General features: G+C 43.6%; 1 protein-coding gene across 1 annotated transcript in view; it reads left to right on the plus strand.

Annotated features, from left to right (window-relative positions):
* Window positions 1-9,219, plus strand: part of CUL2 (cullin 2) — a 48,682-nt gene extending 39,463 nt beyond the window's left edge. Inside the window, exons 18-21 of the mRNA XM_015405519.1 lie at window positions 404-606; window positions 3,347-3,448; window positions 7,851-7,967; window positions 8,656-9,219. Of these exons, the coding sequence (XP_015261005.1) occupies window positions 404-606; window positions 3,347-3,448; window positions 7,851-7,967; window positions 8,656-8,787 (554 nt within the window). The 3' untranslated portion in view covers window positions 8,788-9,219. The remainder of the gene's footprint in view (window positions 1-403; window positions 607-3,346; window positions 3,449-7,850; window positions 7,968-8,655) is intronic.
* Window positions 9,220-10,001: the final 782 nt, after the last annotated feature.

The following is a 10,001-nucleotide window of genomic DNA, read 5'->3' on the forward strand; positions in this document are numbered from 1 at the left end:
GAAGATTAAACTGCTGTTTCTTCTCCACTAGGCTAGACTTTGGGCTGCTTCCTGTCTGCCCTCAAAACAAACAAAGGATGCCACCATGTATTATTTTTAATACAAGTCCTTACTGATGGTGCTTGTTAAACTGGCAACATCAATGGAGTGCTCTTGGCTTCTTGGTAGAGCATGTTGCTTTGCCTGTGGAAAGTCCCAGGTTCAGTCCCTGGTAGCGCCAGGAATAGGGTCTCATGGGGAAGGGAACAGGCAAATTCCTCTCTCTGTGTCCGAGACCCTTGACAGCTGCTGGTTATCAGAGTAGAAGCTGCTGAGCTTCATGGCTGCTGTGGTCTTGCTCCATTTGGATGCTTCATACATTCCTATGCAAAGTATTTTTTTAAAATGTGCCATTGATTTGCAGGGGAGGTAAAAATGAATTACTTGTGCAAACCGTATGTAGCCATGGTCACGACATACCAAATGGCGGTGCTGCTCGCCTTCAACAACAGTGAAACGGTCAGTTACAAAGAACTTCAAGACAGTACACAGATGAATGAGAAAGAACTGACAAAAACTATCAAGTCATTACTTGATGTCAAAATGATCAACCATGACTCGGACAAGGCAAGTCACAAAAAGGGCATAGAACGTTTTCTTGACAGAATGTCTTTGTCTCTCTCTTACTTGCATTTTCACAGAGGTTTTTTGGGGGGACTGTTGAATCCTGTTTTTGTAGGATTGGAATCCTGTTCCTTAAGAACTAAGGAGAATGTTTTCCTGGTATCTTTTGGGGTTTTATTTTATTTTATTTATTTAAATTAGTTGGGTTTCTACTGAAAATAACAGGCAAAAAATCAAATGAATATACACGTACCTCAAATATATTTGAATTTATATTTCTCAAGCACCATGTGGTAAACTGTTTTTGAAGTTCAAAAGTAGATTGAGATACTGCTAATTGAGCCTCTTGAGACAAGAAATTCTCTATTCTTGGTGCCCTCTTACCTGTTGGCGCCTGGCAAACTCATGGCACTCTAAGTAGAGCATCACTTAGGAAATCTCCACATCCATTTAGGTTCATATCAGAAATGATGGTCCTTTAGTAGCTCTACCCTGAAATGCTCACTGCCTTGAGGCAAATCTAGCACGAGGATCAGTATTACGCGATTTACTCCAGTGCAAGTCTAGTTTTTTTCCACATATGCCATCAAAAAAGAAAAAAAGAGGGGTTGTGTTATGTTATTATTACTATTATACCCCACCCTATCCCACGCCCTATTCTCATACAGGTTACAGCTGTGCCTAGTAAAAAAAACCCTTTTTTTTGTTTATAACTCTTTTTAAGGGAACCGTCGTCTTACATTTGGGATCATCGTCTTATGTTAGGGATCACTTTTCTTTCAAGTAAATCCAGTATCTGTTTCCAGCAGTGAGTTCTAAGCAATAACTGGGTAAAAATACTGATTTTTTGAGAGCTTTTCAAAGGCCATATAGTGTGTAATACGGAAGTCCAATCTGGATGTAAAAAGGGCACATGTAATTAGCCAGGTCAGATCTATTTAGGAAGCAATGCAGCTGGAATACCAGCCAAAGCTGATAAAAGATACTCCTACCCACTGCCGCCACCTGACTGTGAGCAAGGCTTGGATCAAGAAGTATCCCTAAATGGCACACCTGAACCTTCAGGGGGAATGCAGTTAACTCCCACAACCTGGATCAGTGGAACCATCAACCAGCAACGCAGCCATCTTGTCTGGACTAAGCTTCACTTTTGTTCATCTTCATCAGCCGATAACTGCCTTCAGATATTTGTTGTATCCAGGGGTCATTTCCTGCAGGACCCAACCAGCAACCATCTTGTCTGGACTAAGCTTCACCTTTGTTCATCTTCATCAGCCGATCACTCCCTTCAGATATTTGTTGTATCTGAACAGAGGAAAATGAGAGAGATGGGTATCACCTGCAAATCAATGACACTGCAACCCAGACGTCTTGATGGCTTTATGAAGAACTTAAAAGCATTGGGGGGGAGGGGATGAAGTCTTGCAGGACCCAACAGGCCAGTGGTCACAGCACTGAATGAAAGTCCCCAAGTTCCCAACATTCTGTGGCCTACCCTCCAAGAAAGACCAGATCCACCACAACGTATTGCTATCACTACCCCAATCCACTTTGGAAAGGTATAGATAGTTGATTAAGGCAACCAAGGCAGTTTCTGTAACACACCCAGGTCAGGAAACAAATCTGTAAGGATCTGATTTTTGCCCTGACCTGCATAGCCCACGCAAGCCCAGTCTCATCAGATCTCGGAAGCTGAGCAGGGCCAACCCCGGCAAGTACTTGGAAGGGAGACCTCCAAGGAATACCAGGGCAGGGACACAGAGGCAGGCAATATCAAGCCACCTCTCTGAAACTTCCTAGCCCCACTAGGGGTAGCCAGAGGTCAACCATGACTTCCAGGCACGCAAGCACACGTGCACACACACACACACAGATACCAAAGGAAAACATAAGATGTTTGTTTTCTTACTGTACGATCCTAATGAACCAAAATTGATATAGTCATATATGTCCTGATGGTTTTCCATTTATTCTACTTATGGTATTTTACTTTTGTTAACAATTTTGATTAAGAACAGAAGAACATAAGAGATGCCAGTGTTGGATCAGGCCAAAGGCCAATCCAGTCCAACACTCTGTGTCACACAGTAGCCAGAAATACCAGGTGCCATCAGAAGGTCCACCAGTGGGGCCAGGACATTAGAAGCCCTCCCACTGTTGACCCCCCCCCCAAGCACCAAGAAGACAGAGCATCACTTGCCCCAGAGTCCCTATCTATACCTTGTGGCTAATAGCCACTGATGGACCTCTGCTCCATATGCTTATCCAATTCCCTTTTGAAGCCGTCCATGCTTGTAGCCGCCACCACTTCCTGTGGCAGTAAATTCCAAGTGTTAATCACTCTTTGGGTGAAGAAGTACTTTTATCCGTTCTAACCCGACCACTCAGCAATTTCATGGAGTTCCCACGAGTTCTTGTATTGTGAGAAAGGGAGAAAAATACCTCTTTCTCTACCTGCTCTTTCCCATGCAACCCACTGCAATACAACCACATTAAGTGTAGTGAAATGATTATTACGTTTGAATAATTTTAAACAGATATGTAGATGTTCTAATTTGACTAAGTAATTCGGGCTTGCCAAACAGAATAAGTGGTAATATGTTTAGTTTTCAACAGAGGAGATGCAAACCATATGCAGTTTTTCAAGCAAGCTGTTCACTCTTCTTGAGAAACGTGCTGGCTGCTAATTTATCTGGCACCATTTATGCGTGTGTGTGAAGTACATATGCTTTTCTTATTGCAGGAAGATGTGGAGGCAGAATCAACTTTTTCATTAAATATGAGCTTCAGCAGTAAACGAACAAAATTTAAAATCACCACATCAATGCAAAAAGATACGCCACAGGCAAGTATTATTAACGTCTGTGATGTAATCTAGTTTGAAGTGCCACGCATGGCTAAAAACTGAGATCAATTTCTGTAGCAACTGATGACAAAATGGATCAGGGCTGACAGGAGGAAAAGTTGTGGAAGGCAAAAGTTCGGAGAGGAAGAGACCTGCGGGGGCAGTGGGGCATTTTAAAATATGCCCTCTCTACTCTTATGAAGATAGCACTTTTAACGGTAGATACGAATGCTGTTCTGTAGCTACACCCCAGCAATGGAAACAACCTTGGGTCTGTATTGCATGAAGAAAATTGGGTTAAAAGTGTTCTAAATAAATATAATAAATAAAACCCAAGCAAACAATGGTATATAAGCATCTAGTTCTTCCCACCTGTTTCCTCTTTGACATGTATACTAGAGTCTTCAAAAGTGAACTGGGGGATATGGAGAAAAACAGCTCTCGTGATGGGGGGTGTATTTTGTTTTAACAGCTAGGCTGTTACCTGCACTAAAGTAAATGTTGGGTCTCAAGATTGAACTGTACATTAATACATGGTTAGGGAGAGAAGTATAAATATTTTCACAAACATTGTTTCTCAAAGTGTTGCACTCCCCTTGAACCCAATTATTTAGCATGTCATTTTATAGTATCTTCTAGACTTCAGTTGTGAGTATTCAGTTATTTCACAAAAGAAGCTACGTTGTCCAATATGCTACCTCTTAATTACGTAAGGCTGAGTATTCAGTTAAGACCTTCTCACTTAAGATAAACGGCTCGGTTCATAACTAAACTCAAATTGACTTTTCTGTGGCACCACTAAAGAAAAATTGCACTACTGTTACCCTTTTTCTAGTAATATGTTGATGGGGGGAGGGGGTTGAGTTCCCACTTCACAGGCTTGATTTCAGCATGCTGCAGGTGAGGCTAAACCACTTACCAGTGGGACTCTGCATGCACACAACATCGCATTCAAATTGACCTGCTACCCGTGCAAAGCTACCCGCGCAAAGCTACACAAGTGCAATTCCCACCTGGACTACCAGTGTCTGGCATGCTAAATAAGCATGTTTGTACAGGCTGCTATCGCATTCAAATTGACCTGCTACCCATGCAAAGCTACCCGCGCAAGTGCAATTCCCACCTGGACTACCAGGGTCTGGTATGCTAAATAAGCATGTTTGTACAGGCTGCGGGCTGGTTTCAATGAATGCCAGTGCAAAGTCCCACAGCAAAGTGCTTCTGTCTCTCTAGCTTCTTGTTCACATCAGGCCTAAATCTCACCACGTCCATTACAGCAAATAATAATTTCTTTCAACATTAATTATTACAACTTTAGAACTAGAGTCTTGAGCTCAGAATGCCATTCCTTTCGACCATAAGTGTCCCAATAAATAATCAGATAAGCGAAGAATTAATTTCTCTTGAGTCATAACTTCATAATTAAAGTTAATCACACTGTTGTTGTTGTTACTCCACTGATCTCTCAAGCAATGGTGAAGAAGTCATTGTTGAAAAGTCAATTTCAAAGTAGTTCTTAGAAATATTGCAGACTTGAGGGATTGATCCCAAAGGTTCAACTCTGCTCCCAGTAGAATCTTCCTCTGGCATGAAGAGCCCTCTGCCAGGGGAATGGTCCTGTTTGCAGTAAAAGGGGTCCCTTGCACTAGAGAAAGGCTTCGCCTGCAGCAGAACAGAACCTTTTGGGTTCAGTCCACTGGGTCTAAAGCCATTCATAGCAGAAGGAAATGCAATATGAGAAGTAGCACTCTTACATTGTACCCAAGACCTCAAAGCTGTTCACGTTTTGTTCCCTCCCAAAAGGCATTTCACTCAACCAGCACTCAGCCTTTCTTCCAGTTGGTTCTTGACAATCACGATGTGCCCCGAGCTCAAGACAAAATATGTATTTATTAGAATTTCCAGCAACTTTACAGTAAATTACATTATCAGATTAGCACACCCACAAAGCCCGACTAAGGGCTTCAGGGAACGACATATGAACAAAGTTGCGTAAAAGGTCTGCAAAACCAAAAACAGGTACTGGCTAAACATCGGACTGTTGGGTGTCTGTGAGATGTCTTGTCAGCAAGATGGTTCAGCATCCTTAAAAGGCTTGTGTGAAATGGATTTCAGTTTTTCCATTCACCTTCCCAAAGTGTGGTTCCCTGAACGCATTTAACATTTCCACTTGGCACAGCCCTTGTGTGTGCAGGGGGGTGGGGGTGGTACTAGAAGTTGCTTTCCAGTACCAGCATCACCAGCCCTTACAATTCTAAATACATCTTGTATTTCCCATCTTGATTGTTTTCAATGACATACTGCTTCTGTACCTGGAGGCTCCACTAAGTTATCATGGCTAATATCTGATGATCGAGCCAAGGACTTGTCTAAGCCCCTTTCATCAAAGCCAGTTTAGCCTGAGGTCTTGCTAATACCTTGTAGCAATTGTTTATTTGTTGCATTTTTAATCCCACCCTTCCTCCAAGGAATCCAGGGGGGCATACATGGGTTCTCCACCGCCACTCCCCCTGCCCCCATTTTATCCTCATAACAAGCCTGTGATCTTTGTTATGCTAAGAGAGCGTGAGTGGCCCAGGGTCACCCTGTAAGCTTCATGGCCAGTGGGGATTTGAACATGCGTATGCCAAGGCCTAGTCAGCACTCTGACAACGACGCCACTGGCTCTTGCATTCTTTTGGACTGCATTCTCTTGCGTCCTGAACATAACTGTCTACTGTATTAGTCTCGTCCTTACCCATGTTTTCTTTTTTTTCTAAACTAAAAAACCCTAAAGCCTGGAGAACACGGTTCAAATCCCCAGTCATCCATTTATTTATTGTCATAAGTATTTACACAATGCAAATCAGTGCACTCAGTAGGAAAATACATCTAATAAGCAATGTAATAGGATTCGGATTGCAGAAGTTTGGAACGGAGCTATCATCTGAACAGACCATAAGCACTAAGCATGATGTGTGTATAATATAACCCTGTTTCCTTTATGAAATCCCCACCCCACCCCGAATAATTCTGTTTTACATAGTTGGCAAACTGTTAGGACTGTGGGAGCCTTCCTGGCCTCCTCGGGCACGCCATTCCACAGGGTGATGACTGTTAGCAAACTGAGCAGGCACAAGTCTCGCTGCATGGTTTTGAACTATTTATTCTTAGCCTGTCTGATCTGACTGGTTGTGAGAACAAAACCGAGGAAAAGAGAACCGTGTACTCCATCCTGAGTTCCTAAGATGATGGGCAAGATAAAATGCAATAGAAAGCTCAGGATTGCTCAGCTGTGGCTTCCCAAGCGTTGATGAGCTACTCCAGCATAACCCACCATTCACCTTCGGAATAGGGGTGTGCAGTCGGCAACAGCCGAACCAACCCCCCCCAATACCTTGTTGGTGTTTTTCGGGTATCACATAAGCCGAATATAGATCAGAGATCTGTATTTGGCTACCAGTATAGCTGAACCCGAAAAAGCTGATATCATCTGGCTTTTTTTGGGTTCATTTAGCTATACTGAAAACAAGGTCTTCAAGCTTAACAGCCGAAGCCACCAGTCAGCTGTTGGGTTTAAATGCCTTTGTTTCCCTTCCCGAGATTAGGCAGGGAACCCAGGCATGTTTGCATGCATGCCCTTTGCGTCCTCAGGCAGCCCACTGTGGCGAATTGGCTGGGGAAGCAAAGCCCAGGCATACAGACATGCCCCTTTCCTTCCCTGAGCCTCTCCGCTTTGCAGAGAAACTTGGGGAAGTGGGGGGGAACCTGTTTAAATGCCTTTCTTTCCCTTCCCGATCTGGGGAAGGGAAGGAAAGGCATTTTAAACATGCCTGGATTCCCTGCCTGATCTTTAGGTGCCTCGCAACTGCAGGGCACCTTGAGAAGATCAGGCAGGGAACCCAGGCATGTGTGCATGCCTGCCCTTTGCTTCCCCAGCCAACCCGCCACGGCGGGTAGGCTGAGGAAGGGAAGGGCAGGCATGCAAACATGCCCCCTTCCTTCCCTGAGCCTCTCCACTTTTGCAGAGAAACTCAGGGAAAGGAGGGAATGTGTGTGGGGGGGGGGCATATTTAAATGCTTGGGCTCCCTGCCTGCCCTTCTCCAGCTACCCCATGTCAGCTAGAGAAGAGAAGGCAGAGAGCGGAGGCATCCCCCTTGTCAACTTCACTCACTCACTGGTATCGGACTAGGGAAATTCGGGATTCACTGATATTTTTGGGGTCTGATTTACCTGAAGCCAAAAAATACCAGCATTTTTTTATTTTTATTTTTTGCACACCCCTACTTCAGAATGAATGAGCTTGGAAGCACAATTCTGTGGCTGCAGCAGTATTAATACGAGCACTCCAACTTACCCACTGAAGAATGACACTTTTGGGGGGCTGCTTGTCAATCTCTTGCTGTTGTTCATATGCCTTAGGAAATGGAGCAAACCAGAAGTGCTGTAGATGAAGATAGGAAAATGTACCTTCAAGCTGCTATAGTCCGTATCATGAAAGCACGGAAACTGCTGCGACACAATGCTCTTATTCAGGAGGTAAGCACTGCACAGAATTTCTCGAAAGCATTTATTTGTTCAGCTATAGCTTGGCCTGGCTGTTGTCTCTAAATTCACTCTGTAGTAGCCGGGTCTCTAATTTTAGCAACATGACTATTAGGTGTATAGTTTGATACAAACTGCTGTGTTTCCATCCTTCATGGCCCAGCAAATGAACACCTTATCACATGAAAAGGATTTCCTAGAGCATCTGGGGGGGAAATGCTTGGATTTTTGGCAGCTCTCCAAAAGAAGCAGATGCTATAACGGTATAGTGTAGCTTAGTCATATGGGCTTGCTTTACAAGCCAGTCTGGATTTGTTTGCAGAAAGAGCTTGCACAGAGGTACACAAGTGTGAACCAGGTGATGTATGGGAAAAACAGGTAACAGTTTTCTACAAACACCACAGCAGTACATTTCCCAGCAGTCCCCACCACAGAAATTGCTTCAGCTGTACCATTTTGCCAACTGGGTCACACTTCCATTCATATGTCTACGTAAGTCTTTGCATATAGAGGGGGGAAACATGATAAGAACTGGCCCCTGCTTCAGAGAAAACAAGTGAACATCTTCTGAAAACAAGGATGTCCGAAATCTGGCACAGGCTTTGCTTCTGAAGGCTTTGAAACTCTCCTTTTAACTAGATAATACGTACTATAATATGTACTTTCTCTTTCCTTTGCACAGGTAATTAGCCAATCAAGAGCTAGGTTTAACCCAAGTATCAGCATGATTAAGAAGTGTATTGAAGTTCTGATAGACAAACAGTACATTGAACGGAGCCAGGCCTCAGCAGACGAATACAGCTATGTAGCATGAGGTTAATACCCTGCAGGTATGGTTGTACGGAGATCATTGCTGTCACTGCTTGGTGTGTCCTGTGGGGGAAAAAAGCGGGCCTGTTGTGCCTCCATAATTGGTCACTTGGCAGCCCCTGTTTTTTCTGCTGTTTACAACATCACCAGTGCCACGTCATGAGCGTCAGATGAAAAAAAAGCCTATAGATATTCCAAGCTCATGTCATTACGACATTTCTTAAAACTTTACTAAAAGAGAATGAGTGAAGTCTTGCTGAAAGGTGGAAATTTTGGTTGGGTACCATGCTTCCCCCTCTCCATCCCCCCCCCCCTTCACGTTTGCAGTTGATGTTTTTTAATGTATCTTAAAAGACAAAGTTAAAACAGACTAAATATTGTAATATGGCAGATAACATAATTGTATCTACATTAAAATGTAAAAAGAAGAACATGATACTGCTGCTTGTCAAATAAATAAATGGAATATCTTGTGGTGGCTTGATTTAATTGGTAAGCGTATCAGCTTGAAGAAGGGCATGTAAATGGTTCCATCTTAAGCGTACCAGGCCGTGTGCATGTTTACAGGGGAGGCGAGTCTCATTTTGATTGGTGAGGATTTATTGCCAGGTAAATGGAAGCAGGATTGCAGCCTTCGGAATGATACAAGTGGGGGACTCGCGAGGGCTTGCGGGTGGAGAGGAATCCCATCTAGCGGGGGAGGGAAGTTTTGAGGACATTTGACAGCTGAGTGGGATCTGGGCTGAGCATCTCTCATATCCACTGTTAGAGGTATTTAAGCCTGGGCATAGCCAGAAGCAGGACCCTTTTGGCACAAACCAAAGGGCTCTTTACCCTAAGGGTGCAGCCTGTGAACTCTGAGTAAGCCAAGCCAATGGATCTAGGACCAGCCCAGGATGGTGGAGTTCTGCTGCATGTTTTATTCTGAGTGCCAGTTCTAAGAGATGACATTAGGGAAGACCTGTGCCTCTATGCCCTGTTTCTGTTTTATTTATCTTTTTTTTAGGCAAACCGGCTAGCTGCTGTGTGAGATGAGATGTAGACCTATCCAGGGCTCAGTACATAGGGTTTCTCTTATGGAACTGTAAATCTACACTCTGGCGGTGCTCTCTGATAAACTTACTCATCAGAAATATTGTCAAATTATTTGTTACATAAAGTATGGTAAAAGTTGCTGTGATCATTGCACAGTTTTTTTGTGCCCTTCCTGAGAAAAGT

The sequence above is a fragment of the Gekko japonicus genome, unplaced genomic scaffold (assembly GCF_001447785.1).
Source record: "Gekko japonicus isolate JY-2015 unplaced genomic scaffold, Gekko_japonicus_V1.1 scaffold2507, whole genome shotgun sequence".
NCBI classification, from domain to species: Eukaryota; Metazoa; Chordata; class Lepidosauria; order Squamata; family Gekkonidae; genus Gekko; species Gekko japonicus.